Here is a 20,047-nt window from a genome sequence, read left to right on the forward strand (position 1 = left end):
AATAAAAGGCAGCACGAAATTCTTGTCAGGATAAGAACAATAGTTTGCCATAATTTGTTAATTAATATTTCAATTATATTATTATTAGGTTGACTAACCACATGTTTTTCTTTAAATATAAGTATGTGCTCTACGAGATAGTTTATATATATATATATATATATATATATATATATATATTAATGATCACTTGCACTCTAAGGTGTAGGGTTTTTCGTATGCGACCACCGGATTTTAGTGTTTTTTTATATTAAAACCCGATCTCACACGAAAAACCTTGCACCCTGGGGTGCAGGTGATCAAAATTATATATATATATATATATATATAAATATAGTTTCGATCACATGAGCAACTATCATGGGCAACTAAGCAAGCGAGTTGGTAAGGCTTGAGGTGACGTGAAAAGAGATTTCTCAGCGTTGCGATTTCGATCCTCGTGTGAAACATAATATCTGCTGTGTAGGGATATGCTCTGGGGGTTGGTCACGCATGAGCCAATGGACTTCTGACGCATGTCTGAATCATATGGAATGAGATACTCTTCGGGTCAAACTTTTTTTTGTGAGCGACAGCTGACATGACAATCACTCATTGAATGTACAAGATATCACGTCAGTTGTTTGATCACGTGGTTGTCCATGTGATCGAAACTCTATATATATATATATATATATATTCCTGAAATCGACTATCTACATTGATGAAATGAATGGAACTGACATTAAATTTTTTTTAGATTTGATTAAACGGAAAACTCTTTTTACAAAATTAACTCGTAAGTCAGTGTGGCGATCGTTTCTGTGATTTCTTTCAATAATATCGTCTTGCCATTAAAGAATTAATAATTGTTTCATCGCTCCATTTTCGATTTTTTTTTCCCAGAAAAAAAATGAGAATTTGCAAGTTTCACTATAAATCGAAACAACTAATTATAAAAAAAAAAATCGATGAAGATAATTACGAGATTCCCGGCAGTTGGTGTTGGAGTCGAACAGGCGCGGGAATATGGTAATCTTGGTTTCGAAAACAAGAACAATTCTCCATTCTAATTTCAACCATTGTCGCTGTCTTTACACAGCCCCACAAGTGTCAAGAATAATAGAAAATTCATGACAATCATCCCGCACCAACATTATGGATTGCGCAAGAATCTGCGCCAAGAAATCAGTATAGACCGTATAGTCACTGTCTGCGTCGGGCTGCTCATTAATCTGAAATCCTGCTGTCTACTGTCGGTGATTTTGTTGAGGTATTGATTTTTGTACCTGGGAGAATTGTTTCAGCACTGCATTTGCGTGGGTTTTTTTTTTTTTTTTTTTTTTTTTTGTGCGAGAATGGGGTCAGGAGCTGTCAAGAAAGGTGCTTTTTTGCTGGGGAAGCTTTTTTTGCATGATTTCTTTTTGTGGGTCTTTGATTTTTGGAAGATATGTGCGACATGGAAGTGGGCCACCTTTATTTCTTAGCTTTTGTTCAGATATATGCGTGGGATGTTATCCGGAGTTTCTGCGTTTAGAATCTTGTGTTTGGTTTCAAATGGGATCCATCAGAGTCTTATTAGTCTTTTTTCTTAAAAGTTGTTTGGCATAAAGTGGGTATTCAAAATTGCAGCATTAGGCGCTCAGTGTTTTAGCATTTCTTATGTGTTTGATTTTGTGTTGATTCACAAACGTTGGTGAATGAGTTCTTGAAGAGTTTTAGGTCAGTGATCTTGTGCGATATCGAAATCGTTTGATCTTATGGAGATGCCATGAATATTGTTAGTGAATTCATGTAGGATGTTGAACAGTTGTTTTTGAAGTTACTTTATTTCTATGTTTCTGTTTTACATTTCTTCATGGCTTCTTAAGGAATGACCTTGAGAAAATTGGTATTAGACAATGACTATAGGCTTTCATGAGTTTCGAAATTATTAAAGGTGATTGATTTAAAATTGGAGGATGTCTTGATTTCTGATGGCTAACTTCAACTTATAAGTGCAGATGAAGTCTGTCTAAAGAACGTGCGAGTATTTCTTCGATGGACCGAAGAAGTTGGCTGTGGCGAAGAAAGAAGAGTCTTAATGGTGAAACAGAAAGCTCCGGATCGATTTCATCACGTTCAGAAAGATTATCAGATGATCAGGTTGGTTACCTTTGGTTCAATTTTTCTCATACTTTTGCATTCTATAAATGATCGTCTCTCAAATTTGGAAGTCTCTCAAATTTGGAATCTTGGCCCTTGGCTTTAATGAATTTTGAGTATGCATCCTTAGCATTGAGCAAAATACCCGCACTGGTTCTTTTTATGTTTTGGAAATAATGTCTTTTTTACCTGAAAATTCTTAATGTTTGGGGGAAAAAGAAATGAAGTTTTGTACTTGCAGTGTAATATGACGATCTTTGGAAGTGTGTTTGAAATCTTGAAGAATCATTTCATTTGATATTTACTGATGGGTGATGAATGATGATTATGGTTTGCTTTCCTTGGCTAAAAAAATGGGGAAAATGTGTTTTTTTAAATGATGATAGACATAAAAGTAGAGTTGCTAAAGAGCAATTCTTGTATCAATTTTCAATAATCATCAGGTCATCCATAGATGCTTTAATTTTTCAGGTGTGGATATAAATTCGAGTGAAATAGCTATCTTTTAACTCAAAGTTTCACAATTAAGCATGCCAATCGATAATCAAACTTTTTTAACCTGTACTTAACCTTTGGGAACTAGGTACCCCACCACCGGGCTAATTGATCGGCAAGATCAAAATTAAAACTTTCGAATGCAAACACTTCTGGAACTTAAGTCTTATTCACAACCTCGAAAACCATGTTATCTAGGTTGTTGACAGAAATCTCAATTCACATGTCATTATTCATATTTCTATCAAATTGGACCACTATGTGTGGTTAAAACTGTGGTTGGACCACAACTGAGAGCCAATTTGCTTTTTAGTCTTTGAAAAGCATTGTTGCCAGCTGCCTCTATGGCTAATCTTCTGCAATTATTGAACAGCATATCCTTTGAAAACTCATTATTTTCTTGGCTTGTGTCTGTGTGTCTCTGCATGGCACTAGCCATACATGTGTCTACTGATGTGTTAACTCTCTTAAAATTTTCCTCTGGTTGAATCCAAAACTGCAATTTTGAACAAAGTGTGAATGTGTTACGGCCTTACGATATTGGGTTGATGGTGTTGTTAGATGTTTCATGTTCTTATATGAAAATAGAAGTTCTTGAAATCTCCAATGGAGGAGGGGACAGAAATAAATGTATACTTGTCACTTTTACGGATTCTGTGGTAAGCTGCTGGTGAGAGAATCGGGCACTGTTAAATTGTAGAAGCTGGAGTTATAAATAGGATCGTAGGATAAAAATAAAAGAACATCCACAAGGATCGAATTTGAAGAAAACAAAGAGCAATTAATCTACAAAACTGCAGTGATTGGAGTTTAATTACTGATTCAGGTGGCTCATGAACTTTTAAGTTTTGCAAGCAACTTTAAATCTGATGTGTGTCATGAATGATTGGTTGTTGCTACAGTCTTTGTCAAACCATACCACACAGTCCCCTGAAGTGACTTCTAGAGCTGTGCCTATTGATGAAAAAATCGATGATAAGTTGAAGATTGTACCAGAGAAACTATCTGAAGCTCTTCTTGATATTCGCTCCAAGGAAGATTTGGTTGAGGAGCACGCGAGAGTTGCGGAGGAAGCTGTTTCAGGTATACAATTAGTTAAAGATTAGGAGATGACAAATTTTTTGATAGGATTTTTGCTATCGAGTCTCTAAATGAATCTGAATTTGACCTTGAATACTAGGATGGGAAAGGGCTGAAAATGAAGTATTGGTTCTGAAGAAACAAGTTGATGCATTGATGCTGAAGAATTCGGCACTAGAAGAACGTATTAGCCATCTTGATGGAGCGCTTAAGGAATGTATGAGACAACTGAGACAAGAAAGAGAATACAAAGAAGAAAAGATTTATGAAGCTATCACCAAGAAAACACACGAGTGGGAATCAAAAAAGTCGGAACTTGAGAACCAGATTACCGAGCTCCATTATCAGATTCATAAAACGAAAACAGATGCCCTCTCCAATCTAGAATCTTTGGAGAAAGAAAATTCTGATCTTAGGCTGGAGCTTTTCTCCAAATTTGAAGAGCTGAAACAAAGGGCTTTTGAGAAAGACCTGATTACTCACGTTGCTGAAACCGCCAGCAAACAACATCTTGACAGCATAAAAAAAGTAGCGAAGCTTGAAGCTGAATGCAACAGGCTAAAGATGGTGGCCCGCAAAGCAGCAGCAGCAGCTAATGATCAACTGTCGTCTGTTACTGGATCATCAGTTTATGTCGAATCGTTTACGGATAGTCAGTCGGATAATGGAGAGAGGATATCAGTTATTGAAAATGAATGCTTCGAAAAGAGTGGTTCGGATATGATTTATTCCGGATCGTGCGGCCATGATTCTAGGGCATCTTCTTTAGTGACTATTGATCGAAGTAACATCATTCCTTCAGTTGGCATTGGTCTAATGCATGATTTTCTTGAGATCGAGCGCCTTGCAGCATTACCAAAGATGCACAGTGGAGGTACCCAAAGCACAGAAAACCAAGGTGGCGAAAACCATTTAAGAATTGAACTTGAAGTCATGACTAACCGAACGGCCGAGCTTGAAGGGATATTAGAGAAAATGGATAAAAATAAAGTGACTCTGGAGCTGGCTCTGACTAAGTGCCAAAATCAGCTTAAGACGTCCGAAAATCAATTAAAAGAAACAGAGGCAAAGTTGGTAGACCTTAGTTATCAGCTGTCTTTGGCAAATGAATCCAAGGAAGCCTTGCAAAAAGAGGTAGAGTTTACTAAATTAAGGCTTAAAAACTCGATGAAGCGTTTTGACGAGGCAGGGATGAAACTCGTGCAAACTCAAAATCAGTTGGCTATTGCTAATGGAGCAAAGAACATGTGTGAGGTGCAGCTTGAGGATGCCAATATAAAGAAAGCCGAAGCAGAGTCGAAACTCAGAGTTATGGAACTCGAGCAAAACACTTTACGCGCCAAAGTTTCCACCCTACAGGATGATGTCCAAAAAGAAAGGGAATTTTCAAAAGACACGGCTGATAGATGTGCCATATTAGAAACTGAGATTTCAAGATTGAAAGTTGATCATCAACTTCGGAGGTCAACAATAGCGGAAGAGTTCCGAATCAATCAGGTTCGTCTAGAACTACATTGTTGATCTACAAGACCAGTAATATTTCTTTTCTTGTCTCGTGATTTACATGTTCGATTCAAGCTCACCCTGTCTACGTTGTTCTTGAGACTATCATATTGGTTGCAGGACAAAGAACTGGCCGTAGCTGCGAGTAAATTTGCCGCATGCCAAAAGACCATTTCCTCTCTTGGTTTACAGTTGAATTATCTTGCCACATTGCAAGACATTGCAGAAACATGAATACATGATGTTACAAGTCCCCAAGAAGCATATTACAATCCTGTAATCCAGGCGAAATCGGTAAAAATCGTTCATATGATTGATCTTACAAGGATGTTTTTAAGCTTCTTTGGGTTCATGGAGGCTAGTGAGTGCATCAAGAAGAGAGGTGCTTATAGAAAACAATCACAAGTGGAGGGCCCTGGTTTGTTCACTACCATATCAATACAACATTCATCTCATTTCTATAATTAAAAATTTTAAAAACTAAATCTATAAAATATAAATCAAATTGTCAACCCTTATTTGAGAAAGAAATAGAACACATTTTGGTGTATTCAGGAGTATATATATCTTTGCGGGTTACCACGTCATAAAAAAAATTAAGAAAAACTGCAATTTTGGTATTTTGTGTTTGTCACTTTACGATTTCAGTCCTCTGTGTGTTCATATTTTAGTTTTAGTCTTGCATGTTTTGATTTTTGGCAATTTCAGTCTTTTTTTATTTGAAAATGCTTACGTGGTACTATAGACCGTCAGTTCTACATCAGCACTGTATTGGTGTCACATCAGCGTTACATTAAAAAAATGACTAAAATTGTCAAAACTAAAGATAGCGGACTAAAACTAAAATCGAAAAATATAGACGATCAAAATCGCAAAATGACAAACATATAGAACTAAAAATGCAATTTTCTCAAAAATGTAGAAATGCATGTATTTTTTGAAGGAAATTTTTTTTTTTATTCTTTTAGTTTGAATCTACAATTGGCTTATTACGATTGATCCGTCTCTACCAATGTATTGACGAAATTTTTTTTACTCAACTTCACATAAATTCAAAGTTTGGTATTTGATCTTATTTTTTAATTATTATTTAGAATATAATCTCATTAAATTCAAAAAATTTCATAGACTCATAATCTATATTTTTTTTTGTGTAAACAGGATTTATTGAGCGCGAATATTAATAAAACTAAGAACATAAATTTATTTTAATTTCATTATAATTGTTTTTTAAAGGTCTTCATAATAATGTTTATAAAAGATACTTTCAATGTAATAAATTTTAGTTTCCCAAAAAAAAATGTAATAGTAATTTTATAATTTTATCATCATACATAAAATGGGTATAGTCGAGGCTAGTAGAGGTGATCACAGTGCGGTTTGGGCGGTATTTTCATAAAATTCAAACCAAATTGCAATCAACAGTCGGTTTCAAAGACAATTTCAAATTGCGATTTTTCATATAAATGTAGATATGCGGTTTGGGACGGTTTCGGGCGGTTTCGGACGGTTTAACATTTTTTTAATAAAGAAGAATGATCACGAAGTAGACAAGAATATATTATGAATACAATAACATCAAAAAATTTAATTTAATATAAAAATATTTAATGATTAGAATATTTTTTGCTCACTGCGACATGAAATCATAAAAGTTGTTTTTCAAATAAAAAACAATCAAAAACTCTAAATTTTTAAAAAAATAAATGACATAAAATAATAGTGAATTTTTTAATCATGGAATCTCATAATTCAAATTGAATGCTCCATTGAATATTATTTTCGAATTTCAAAGTATATTACGTGCAAAGAAAGAAAAAAATTCTAAAATAAATGTAAAAAAATCTCATCATATTTTTTCAACATGCAAGACTAAAAAAAAATTTAAAAAGACAAAACAAAACTGTTTTAAAAAATAAAATTATAGAGAAACAAATTTTTGAAAGTCATATTTAGAATTTTAATCAATACATTGAATTACGTACATATTTTTCAATAGATTTGAAATCTTCACAAATTTTCCAAGAGAATATAAACTAAAGATTGAGAATTAAGAAAAAGTTGAGACAAGAAAATAAAATTAAATGGCGGAATTAAGAGCGACTGAGAGAATACAATGAAATTAGATTTTATGATTTTATATTGTAGTTGATTAATTAGGTTAAATATTTATTTTAAACTTATAGAAAGATTTTACAAATGATGATTTTTTGTTTAGAACTTCATGATTTAATTTGGGGATAACATATTTGATGAAATAAAGTTAATTTTTAATTCCTATGATATATTACATAGTCTTTTTTCTGTACATAAATTTCGATAGAACTATCATTATTATAATATTATAATTAGTATAGACATAATATTGTTTAATTGAATCACTCTATTAAATTTAAAATAAATTATATAAACGATATACATGCACATATTAATATATCATAAATAGTTTTAAAAGTATTTATTTATTTATGTGGTGCAATCGGTACGGTTTTCTATTAAATTGCCATCAAACCATATTATGCTGTGCAGTTTGCTTTTTTTTTTTCATCACAGTTTTGGTAAAAAAAAAAAAATTAAACATAATGATGTGGTGCGGTTCAACTCCGTTGATTTGGGCGGATTTCATTATATTTGATCAGCCCTGGAGGCTAGCATTTGGTTTGTGCTAGAATCAATGGCCCAAAATGAATTTTTGTGGGGTGCTAAAATTAGCAAAGCCAGCATCGAAGTTGGCGTTGTAACCCTCAGAATTAAGATAGAGATCCACGAAAAAGGTGGGCCGCATTTTTAATAATAACCAGTAAATGTGCACACGATATGTGTGTGTGGTCAATATGACATAAACCAAATTAATTGCAGTTTTCTGAAAAGTGGGTGCAGTTATTAATAATGTGGTAGAATGCAGTTCTCAAAATGCAAGATAGTTTTTTTTTTAGTTTTTTTTCACCTATTTTTACTATCTTTTTTTAAATGTAAATATATAAAATTTTAAATAACTATCAAAGGTTAAATGGTAAATATATTTTGTTGTCATCAAAATCTACCAAAATGGTTTTTAAAGTGGCTCAAATTTTATAAAATAGTAATAATAATAATAATAATAATAATAATAATAACTCTCAAAGAAAATAATGATGATGATGATTCCGATAAAAAATAATAATGATGATGATGATGATAATAATAATCATAATCATAAGCTATATCTGTACAAATAGTCATTGGATATTTGTAATACATCAACAATGTCCTAGTTTTTTTTTCCAGACTTTGATTTACTTTTTATGTTATTTTAAAAATATTTTTTTATTACAAAATTTATGAAACAAAAATAAATTAAAAACAAAACCATGATACAAACAAGCGACTACTGAAACCTCCAATAATAATAATACAATCAATACGTCATTATTATATGTTTCAATCTATATATATGTCCTCGTATAAGTGAAATTTATCCAATTTTATTGTTGCTGGCCAAGCCTTTCCTCGGGAGCGTCCAAGGACATCCAATGAAAAATTTTGATAAGTATCTTAAGATATCGAAACATGAATATTTAATAATATTAGAAAAATATATATGTGTTGTACGTAATTATAATTTTATTTGATTGACATCGAAGTTATTAAATTTCAAATATTTATCTTTATTATAATCACGTTTTATATATTTTATTGACAAGTTTATACTTCAATAACTATGATTCAATATTCAATTAACAGGTGAAATGAAAATATTACATCTTTCACTTTTTTGTGATATTTGTCGGTTCTTGATAAAAAAAAAAATTTGTAATGATATTATATATTTATATTTTGAGTTTAATTTATTTTTTAACTGACAATTTTAAAAAATAACATATATTATCTATTTATTGAAAAACGTAATATATATATATATATATAATCAATATCCTAACAAAAAATATATAAATAAAAATAGTATTTTTATAATATAAACTCTGTGTGTTGTAGTATATACAAATATATACTAAGAGTATTTAATTCAATTATACAAATAATTATTTATGTAATGACATATATACATATTTTTATAAGTTCATCAAACTCTTGTTTTAAAAAATTTTTTATCAGAAATCAAATTCATATAATGTGCAACAATCAATCCAAACTTTTTTTTATACTTTTATTTGTTCAAATTAATCTTATAATATTTTGTTCAAAAAACTTCTAGACATAGTTTGGTACACTTGATAAGTGAGTGATTAATAAATTATCATCTCTTATCGCATGCTTGATACATTTTTAAAAGCTCATGATAAGTCAGTGAGTCCGTGATAAATGCTACAAGTGAACTATGTATCCTTTTAATTTTGTGTGATAAATTTATTTCAATCAAAAAAATATTATAAAAATCCAAATTTAATTATTACATTTATGCATGTGCAAGATCTTGAATAACAATAAAAAAATAAAATTTATTATGATAAGGTTAATTTTGTCATTACAATCCAATACATAAATTTAATCACTCTTATTAAAATCATACCAAACATTTAATATATATAATATCATATCATTTTACTTATTATTAATTTATCCTTATATTGTTTATCATTTACTTATCATATCCTATGTTTCAAACAATGCTTCAGAGTATTAGCTTTAGTGAAACTGGTAAAATTATTTTAAATTATATTTTTTTCTTCATATCCGAGATTATAACTATAGAAATAAATTATTTTTAATTTTTCTATTGTTATCGTTAATAACATAATTTCTAGTCTAAATATATTATATTAATATTTCTTGAACCTCTATCAAGTATATGAAGAGAATAATTTTATGTCGTTTAATCTCATTACCTATAGTTTTTTAATCATTATTTTATACGACAATGTCCTGATAAGACATTAATATGTTTTCTGCTTATTTTTCTTCAATATTAATCCAATCGAGTTGTTTTAAATTTGATATACATATAATGTAAAAAATATTTATTTATGGATTGTAATAATTTATAATTTCTAAGAATAGTATATTAAATATATTATTTGTAAAAAACATGAGCAGATAAAAATGTGAAGAAAAATATTTTTTTAGAAATAATATTTTAAACAATTTAAATTTTTTTATTCTCAACATTTCAAGTATTTAAGTAACTTAGATATAAGAATAATTTGTCTGAAATAAAAATTAAAGATGCCAAAATGGGCTAAGCTCGTTGGATTGGCCCGCCCCGCCATACAAAATTGACGGGTTGAAAATTTTTCAACCCGTCCAAAAGGTGGGTCGGCCCGCACCGCCCTGCCTAATGGTGGGTTCTGGTGGATTACGGGTTGTCCCGCAAAAACCCACCAATTTACATGTGAGCCCCACGAGTTGGCCCGTCCCGCCACCTAAAATAGGTGGGATCAGTTGGTGTTTGTCCGCCCCGCCTAATGGTGAGTTACGACGAGTTATGGGTCGGCCCGTCCCGTTGGCCCGTTTTGACACCTTTAATAAAAATCAATTTGAGTATAATGTTTTTCAACTTCTTGTCACACAAATTTTTGCGATTTCATAAGTAACATTAATAAGTTATATTAGCCAAGTATTATATTGTAGTACAAACATTAAAATAAAACTTAATTATAATCATATTCTCTATATATCGCTTATTTAAACTACATTTATTTTTTTTATCTTTCTCAATTCTATAGTATATTTTTCATATTAAATATCATTTGTACTACTATGTTGCCAATTTGTCCCTATTAAATTTATAAAATGTATAATTATTTTATTTTATAAAAATTTCACTAAGTAAGGGCAAAATGAGAAATTTATTTTTCCAAATATTTTCTTAATACAAGCCTAAATTAGTAGGGCAAAATGAGTATTTTTTTTTACCTTGGACATCAAAAAATTGATGTTGTCGATTACATCTGTAGTCCCTAAAATTTAAAAAATATACACAATTAGTCATCACCATTTGTTTTATAATATATCTTCCTGAAAACTAAAATATCAGAAAGTCTAGTTAAATTATCAAATCTCAAAAAAATAAATGAATGATTGAATAAACGAATCGAGTACATTTTCTATATAAATAAAATTGAACCTCAACTTATAACATGATTTCACTTGTCTTGAACACAATGATGAAATTTAATGGTTTGATTTAATTTTTTTAGTTTTCTTAAAATTAATAATCAAAATATTACGTTAAAAAATATAGTAAAGTTTAAAAAAAAGGAACTATGATGATAAAGTTGAAATAAGTTCAAAAAATTATTTTTTAAAAAAATTTATTATAGAGCAAAAATTAAGGTAACTTTCAATAATAATTTTTGTTTTTATGAGTATCACAATATAGATTTAGGACATGAATTACATATAAAAATTAATTTACTTTTAATAAATAAATGAACACACAAAATGATATGAACTAAATATTAACAATTAATCTAAATTGAATAAATAAATTGACTAATATATAAAATGACATAAAAAACCTTAAAATCCTTTGTAAATGACAACAATAATAGCTATTAAAGGAAATAATGAGGACACGATTGTAAATTCATTATCAAAAATGTCAAAATATAGATTTAGGACATAAATTAAATATTAACAATTAATTTACCTTGGATAAATAAATTGACACAAAAAATAATATGAATTAAATATTAAAATTAATCTACCTTGAATAAATAAATTTACTAATATATAAAATATATGCAAGACCTTAAAAATCTTGAAAAGAACAAAAATATTAATTATTCAAATAATGAGTTTATTGAAAAAAAATTATAATTCAAACTTATATATTTATATAAGTTAAGTTAAGTATTAAGTATAAATAGGTAATAGGGTAATAGAATAGAAATATATATAAGACTCATTAAAAGATCAATAAACTTCAATGTATTTTCATAAGTAATTTGAGATATATCGAGATATGAATATTTAATAATTAATAATTAATAAATCGTCGCTACTACAGAATCGCTTTTGCTTTCTTTTCCTCTGGCTACTAAGATGTTTCAGTTCGCCAGGTTGTCTCTTGCCTGCCCATGGATTCAGCAGCAGTTCGAAAGGTTGCCCTATTCGGAAATCTCCGAATCTATGCTTATTTTCAATTCCCCGAAGCATTTCGTCGATTACTACGCCCTTCCTCGTCTCTGGGTGCCTAGGTATCCACTATCCACCGTAAGCCTTTTCTCGTTTGAACCTCGCCCTTATAAGACTATGCCATCCTAAGGTGCTGCTAAATGGATGGATCTTATCAACGTCCATGAATGATAAATCATAGATCGAACTGTCGAATCGAAAAAATTGGGTGCTATCATATAGCTTTGTATCGGCTAAGTTCATGAGTTGGAGATAAGCGGACTCGAACCGCTGACATCCGCCGCAGGGTAAACCACCGCTTCTCATGCCCCCGACTGATTCTACCATAGATTAATAATAAATAATAAATAAAATATATATAAGGTTCAATATTGAAAGATATATCAACTTCAATGAAGTGATAAATGTTTGTCGTTGAATAATGCATGTCGTCACGAATTGGATTGAAATCCAATATTTTAAATGTATTTTGTTGACTAGAAAAGTAAGATTGCAAAATAAATTAAAACCCACCACTCACATGAGCATATAAAATTTCTTGTTGATAATATTAGATTTCAAAATTCATCCAATAATAGTTTCATTTGAAATCTATTTTACTTACATATTACTAATTACTAATATGTAAAAAAAAGGTAAAAATTCAAGATTTGTCGTTTATTTCGTTGCAAACAATAAAGCTATGAATAATTTTTTTTTGAGACGGTCTCACAAATATTTATCCGTGAGACAGGTAAAACAATCCAAAATTTTTACTTAAAACATAAAAAATAATATTTTTTATAGATAATCCAAATATGAGATTCGTCACAGAAATTAATTCATGCAACCGTCTCACATAAATTTTTATATAAAACTATAATCAATCATAGATTTCAAATCCATCCATTCAAATACAAACTTAAAATGCCATTCTAAATATAACATCTCGTTACCTTTGAATATCATCTTAATTTTTCCCATAATTACGTGTAGAAGATGTACACATTCATCTACACATGTACACTGAGAAATGGGTTCCTCCAGACGAGCAACACGGCGGCCAGGCGACCGCCTTATTATTTTATTGCAAATTTCGGTAACTTACGTAGGTAAACTTACACCAACGACAACATGATATTTTTGTTCGAAAAATAATTTTATCACATAACTATGTTTCACATCGTTCAAATTTTAAAAAATTTGGATTTTGTATTATAAGTTTAAATTTCGATTATCTTGTTTCACTTGATGACGTAATTTAATGAAATTTTCTGATATTACGTTATCATTTTCAGTACTTCAACAATTCTATGACCGAAAGTTAAAAATAGTGGATTTAGTTCATCTTTTCAAGCGGAGAATTCACATTTGTATTTGATTTATTGATTAATTAATGAGGTCGACAACTAAATGGGCGTGTGAAAGCCTTTAACCGGCGTTAAGTGTGATTATTGAGGGAGATTTGGGAACAAGTGGTTCTTTTGCAAAACGAGACTTCTTAAATTTTATTAAACTAGCATAACCGTCCACATAAAATAATATAGAACATATATTTTTATTTTTCAATAATTAATTTAGTTGTGTTTTTTTTTGTTATGATTTTTTCTTTTTAAAGCAATGTGTACAATCTGTACATAAATTAAAATTTTATTTAAATTATCTATAATATATACACAGATTTAATATTATGAGCATCTATGATGTGCATTTTTGTGTGCACCGCTGACGTGTCATCCTTTACATCCAATAGGTGAACGTCACATCAGCAAGTGCACACATAAGTACACATGATAGGTGTTCACCATATCAAAACTCAATATATACATATACATAAAACCAAATGTATATATCCATATATACAAAAATTTATATGAGATCGTCTTACCAATCTTTTTGAGATGTGTTTTTTATTTGAGATACCCATAAAAATATATTATTTTTATTATGATAAATATATTACTTATTATTTTAAATATAAATAGAATCGACCCGTCTCACATAAAAAAAATATGTGATACCTTCCCACAAAAGATTTATTCATCTATATAATATATGGGTACTTTTGGAAAAAACTTTAGTGTCCTACCTTTAATACATTTAGCTATATATATATATATATATATAGTACTAGTGATGTGTGTATATATATAGTACTAGTGATCTGCACACACGATACACGTGTTATGCCATTTTTGGGTTTTAGAAAATCGATCCAAATTCATAAAATATGGTTTTATAGCTATATTACTTGCGAATTTCTTCTTCTAAATGTGGCAAGGTTTTTATGTCGATATTTGTATTAGTTTAGTACTTAAAGTAGGATGACTGTAAATATAAATTTATATTCACGTAATATTGATGGACCAAGTTAGTTAGAGTGAGTTTTTTTATAAAAGTTCTCCTAAAAAAAATACTTAGATTGGATAAGTTTAAGTAGGCGTTCAAATTAATAGAGCATGTGAACTATTAATCAAAGGTTAGGAGTTCGATTTTTCCAGTCAATATTTTTTTGAAAGAGTCTGTCTACAAGAGTTGTCCACACAATACGCACCGAACACCAAACAATTATAGTATAATTTTAATATATATCAATTTCTGGAAAGAATATGTAGTACGCAGTATTCAAAATCTGTATCAGCACCGAACACCGAACAATTACAATGATGAGACCACCTCGATTTTAGAAATGTATAACTTCGGAGCCTTCAATGTTTTCTGTTAGTTGCAATGAATCGCACGAACTCAAGAAACCGAGTGGATCCACATTCATTTTTTTTTTTTTTACCTTAATGCCTAAGTAATCTATGTATCCCCCCACAGCTTACTATAAATAGTCGAGGAAACCAGTTTCCTCGAGGGGGGCATGTCCATCACTCTGGTTGGCAAATAATCTTTAGACTTGAAGATTAAGATTTCACCCGCCGCCATGTCATTGCCGACAAACAGCGGTGCATACATGGTGAATGCCTTCAGAAACATGACCCAAGAAAGCCATAATTTCCAAAACTTCTTCGAGTGTTGGCTGGTCGAGCAAAGCCAGCATCTCGAAGAACTTGTCTCCGCCTTGACGGAGTACGAGCAGCGGCGGGGGCGGGGCCGGAACAGCCCGCAGGGGATGCGAGGGGGGGATGAGGAGAGGATCCTACGCCCGGTGATCGAACGTGTGATCCAGCATTACGAGCATTACTACAAGGCGAAATCGAGGTGGGCGAAAATCGACGTGATGTCGATGTTTAACCCCTCGTGGAGGAGTAGTCTTGAGGATGCTTTCTTGTGGATTGGCGGGTGGAGGCCTAGCATGGCCTTCCACTTGCTCTACTCCAAGTCCGGGCTGCAGTTGGAGGCCAGGCTCCAAGAACTGATGCGAGGGATCAGCACGGGTGACTTGGGCGATCTTTCGCCGGCTCAGCTCGAACGAGTGAATGAATTGCAGCAAGAGACCATAAGAATGGAGAAGGAGATAACCGAGAAGCATGCCAAGCTGCAGGAGACCGTGGCGGACTCGACTATGGTCCAGTTAACTCATTCTGCTACGCAGCTGATGAGGGAGGGAGGAGGTGCATTGGACGAGGTTCGCATCGATGCGACTTTGGCGCCTAAGGAGGCAGGCCTGGGCAGAATCCTGCAAAGGGCAGATAACTTGAGGTTGAAAACTCTGAAAGATATAATGGGCGTTCTGAGTCCTAAACAGGGTGTGCATTTCTTGATTGCTGCTGCGGAGTTGCACTTGAGGCTTCATGAATGGGGGAAAAGGCAGGAAGCGAGGAATCAACAGCGGGGAGAAGTTGGAAGTAGTAGCCAGTAATAGATGTAAGGACGAGTGATAAATAATGTGCTAGCTAGGATTCCCAGTTTTTCCCTAGAATGGTAATCTACTGCAGAATGTAGTTGTTGAGGTTTTTGCAGATGGAGTTGATGTTTTGGTTGCTGTTCTAGTTCTACAGTAGGCGAAAATGGGGTTCTTGGTGAAAAAACAAAAAAAAAGAAGTGTATCACCAAGTGACCACAAGTGAAACTAAGTTGTCTTATGAATGGTTCTGTGTCCAGATTTTGTCTGGGTCAAGTAGTGTGGTTAATATCAACCTTTTTTCAGTTAAATGAGCCTTTCTATTTTAGATTCAAAGATGCACAAGAGGTTCTTTATGATTGAGTAATCTGAAAATTGATGATAAAATTATGTCCCATTACAGAAGATGGTTTGTGATGTTTAACTACTGGTAATACAACTACTTGGCTCATAACATTTTATTTGAAATAGAAAGAACTCGGTGAACAAAGACTCGGATCCGCCCCCACTGGTGTGTGTACTCATTATCTTCGCAAAGCCTGGCGTCAAGATAACCTGAGGTTTCAAATACAAGAACTTCATCCAGAATTGATCGAAATTGCGAGACAAATGAAGAAAACACTTAACGTGGAACGAGTTTGCGAAGACTTTTTTGATTAGAATATGGCGTCATGTGATTCTAGTTTTGCTGCAGAAGCCAAACACGAGCCACCAAAGTTTACGGAAGAAAGATTAAATTTGAAGATCAAAGTAGGTACCTTCTCACAACTCATCCTTGACAGAAGCTTCTTTTGTTGACTCAGATTTGATGGTCTGTGATTCAGTGGAGGTTGATTCGGCAGGCTGATCCCGATTCTTTTGAATAAACTCTATTATGTCCTCCTTCGTTCTTTCACCGTCATATTGCGACAGATTACCACTTGCTGATCTGAAGTAAATTGTAGGGAATCCTTGAACTTCAAAGGAATCATTCGGGACATCATTAGCTGTCGCGTCCTGAGAAGAGACCATAAATGAATCGATTTTAGTCTATGTAAAACTAACCGTGCCACTTACAAGGGTGGAGAAATGTAGGAAGTGTTTGCAGAGTATTGAACGCAGTTTTCATATCGAGTCTAAATGAACTTAAAAAACTTTGATAGAAACCACAAATTGTCCCAGGGCATATTGCACGTGACTGCCAGTGAGTCGATGAAATCGTGCACGAAACCATTACACTAGTGCATGCTTGGAAGAACAGGTACAAGGTAAGACGGGAACTTACTAATTTAGCAATCAGAACATCAGGATCCTTCTCAAACGAAGTAGCAACTTCTTCCAAAATTGGAGCCAGCTTCTGGCAGTGCCCACACCAAGGTGCATAGAACTCGAGCAGAACTGTAGTAAAAACCTTAAGATCATCATGATTCCGACAATGTAAATTTGCTCAATTGTTGCTGAAAGCATATTTTCTTTTCGCAACAGATGAGGTAGTGTACAAACAATTAAGTGACAGGATAAGATGACAAATTTTTCGAAGACTAGCAGAGCTAGTTTGAAACGATAGTGGCATGAAAATCAATTTAGATGCGATGATTAAAAGGTCATGTACAAACCATTTTTTCCAGAGTTGAAAACCATGTCCTCTAGACTGGCAGTAACGACCACCTTGACTGGTTCATCATTGACTTCCGGGATAGGCTCGGATTTGACGAAAGGTTTCACTAGCCCATTCTGTTAGCATTGGAAGGAAAAAAACACAAGTATTAGTTCAACACTCGATTTCACCGATTGATTTAATTAACATATTTGCAAGGAGGTGGAGTTCCCCAATCCAAACCAGATATCAATCACTATAGGTTACCACCAAAAGGCAAAATAAATACCGTGTAATCTTTCACCCATGACTCAATTTGATCGGGCTTTACGTTTGGATTGAGATACTTCTGTCCGTTGACTTTCTGTATGATAAGCAGAGGTGCCTGCTCCGGCTTAAGTCCAAAGTACTGCCATCCAGAATACGATAATAAATACATGCAATCTTTAACTGTTTATGCAAGAAGAAAAAAGGGCCAGAAGGTGTATGAGATAGAGACATAGTGACAACCTGGAAAGCGCCTTGACCGGCATCAGTGTCCCCCAACAGAAAACTTATGCCTTTTGCTTTGTATGAGACAGCAACATCCTTGTAGATTGACCGGAAAGCATCATGATCCGTACTGAAGTTCACAAATAGCATGGCCTGTGCACATAACATCACTTTTCGATCAACATAAAACCTTCAATGATGTCCAGAAAACGATCTCAAGCAGCAGAAGATGTCTCCAGGGCAAGTGAATTAGCATGAGGAACATTTATTTTGCAATATTACCCGATTGATGCTTACAAACTAGAACTTTGGATGAACATCGCATTACATTCAAGTATTAGTTCTCGATGCTACGGAGAGACTTTTTCCAAGTCAGCCACGTCAGCCACGTCGATGAATAAATTTCATACATATTATCAATTGTCAAGCCGCTTTAAAAAAATGAAGAATTAAGCTTACCTTGTCTGTGCCACCACTAAAGAATTTGCTAACATAGGTGTGACCATTTGGATCACTAGACCACAGAGTTAAAATTGGAATGGTAGATTCATCAATGAATTTCTCCATAGCATCAACTTGAAAATCCTGCAAAATCGTGATTGAAAGAATAGTTCACCACTTAGGAACTCTAACGGGACTCCGGACGAAAATCGTTTACTGGAATTACAGAGTAAGAATTACCTGGGAATCAACGACTAGTTCATCAAATGGCTTGAGCAAGCGAAGAGTTGGCTTGCTGACCGATTCACCCCGCGGAATGAATTTAGAGGAGAGGGTATGACCAAAAGCATAATCAGCGCGCAGAGTCTCCGCTAAAGCGGTGAAATTCTCAAACTCCTCTCCAGAAAATTTTGGGAACACCCCCACCTAATAGGCATTAACAAAATGATAAGAATTGGGTTGTTAACTCCGAAAAAAGGATGTTTTTAAGGCAAAATGATATACAATGAAAACACTCTTGTCATCGATAAGACTTGCAGCATCTTCCGCTGATTTAATTTCAACAGATGCAGGACCAACTTGTTTCTTCAAATAGCTAACAATGCCATCTGCCTCACGCGGGCCTTTATAGTCTTGAATGTCTTTCCCACCATTTCTAAAGATTTTAATGGTAGGAAAACCCTGGATCTTGTATTCAGTGGCTAATTCCCTAGTTGATTCCTCACTGGCATCGATTTTAGCAAGAACAATGGGGGGATCATGGCTGCTCAAAACAGATGCTGCTTTTTCGTACTGAAAGGAAAAATAAGAAGACGATCAACGAGAAGAAGACATTATAAAAATTCGACCTAAAAAAAACAGCAGAAATGTTTACCTCCGGCGCAAGAGCCTTACAATGTCCACACCTGTTACAGAAGTGAAGAAAAGGATTAGGAACATGTAATTAAGATGAAGATACACAAATTCTGATTTTGCACAGACAAATTTTGGACTAAACTCTCGTTACAAAGATTTTACAAAACACGAAAAAACAATGTGAACAAACTAAAAACCGATCGATCGCCGAATTCCTTTTTCTTCCGATAGAAAAACAACAAAGTTAACCGCTTTTCTCCACACAGTCAGAAACGATGCAAGATCCGATTACAGAGACAGCGAATAACCAAAATCAAGATCAATATAAAAAACACAAACAGAAACACATCCACACGGATGATATACCAAGGAGCGTAGAACTCCACGACGATGAAATCGTGTGCCGCTACGACTTCCGAGAAATTCAAGTGGTCCAGAGTCACAACTTTCTCCCCTTCCTCCTCCGCCGCCGCCGCCGCCGGAGACACGCACAGGAACACCGCCAACGAGAGAAATAGAACGCAAGCCCAAACCCTAGCCTCCATTTCCGCCACCTTATCTCTGAATTCCACAGGCAATTCTTGCGTGAGAATGTAGAAGACGAGGTATGGAATTTGCATGACAGTGGAAGACTG

The 20,047-nt window shown here is 33.2% G+C and overlaps 3 protein-coding genes across 5 annotated transcripts; 2 read left to right on the forward strand and 1 right to left on the reverse strand.

Annotated features, from left to right (window-relative positions):
• Positions 1-1,007: 1,007 nt before the first annotated feature.
• On the forward strand, positions 1,008-5,840 carry LOC140879669 (filament-like plant protein 3). 3 transcript variants are annotated; one of them, XM_073283491.1, is made up of 5 exons: positions 1,008-1,252; positions 1,983-2,124; positions 3,522-3,702; positions 3,800-5,196; positions 5,323-5,840. In XM_073283491.1, the coding sequence occupies exons 2-5, from the start codon at positions 2,020-2,022 to the stop codon at positions 5,434-5,436; spliced, it is 1,797 nt and encodes a 598-aa protein (XP_073139592.1). In that variant the 5' UTR covers positions 1,008-1,252; positions 1,983-2,019; the 3' UTR covers positions 5,437-5,840. The 3 variants fall into 3 exon arrangements, with proteins under 3 accessions (XP_073139592.1, XP_073139593.1, XP_073139594.1); XM_073283492.1 differs by lacking the exon at positions 1,008-1,252 and adding an exon at positions 1,531-1,701; XM_073283493.1 differs by lacking the exons at positions 1,008-1,252; positions 1,983-2,124 and adding an exon at positions 2,940-3,445.
• A 9,252-nt stretch (positions 5,841-15,092) lies between these two features.
• Positions 15,093-16,340, forward strand: LOC140880012 (protein DOG1-like 3). Its single transcript, XM_073284052.1, has one exon. It carries the CDS (start codon positions 15,188-15,190, stop codon positions 16,064-16,066), a length of 879 nt encoding a protein of 292 aa, XP_073140153.1. The 5' UTR covers positions 15,093-15,187; the 3' UTR covers positions 16,067-16,340.
• A 57-nt stretch (positions 16,341-16,397) lies between these two features.
• On the reverse strand, positions 16,398-20,047 carry LOC140880011 (protein disulfide-isomerase-like). The gene is made up of 11 exons (XM_073284051.1): positions 19,779-20,047; positions 19,432-19,462; positions 19,062-19,349; positions 18,798-18,983; positions 18,576-18,701; positions 18,135-18,269; positions 17,914-18,033; positions 17,644-17,761; positions 17,313-17,425; positions 16,807-17,044; positions 16,398-16,603 (listed from the first exon to the last, which is right to left on the reverse strand). Exons 1-10 carry the CDS (start codon positions 20,030-20,032, stop codon positions 16,811-16,813), a joined length of 1,605 nt encoding a protein of 534 aa, XP_073140152.1. The 5' UTR covers positions 20,033-20,047; the 3' UTR covers positions 16,398-16,603; positions 16,807-16,810.

Source organism: Henckelia pumila, chromosome 2 (genome assembly GCF_033568475.1).
Source record: "Henckelia pumila isolate YLH828 chromosome 2, ASM3356847v2, whole genome shotgun sequence".
Classification (NCBI taxonomy): Eukaryota; Viridiplantae; Streptophyta; class Magnoliopsida; order Lamiales; family Gesneriaceae; genus Henckelia; species Henckelia pumila.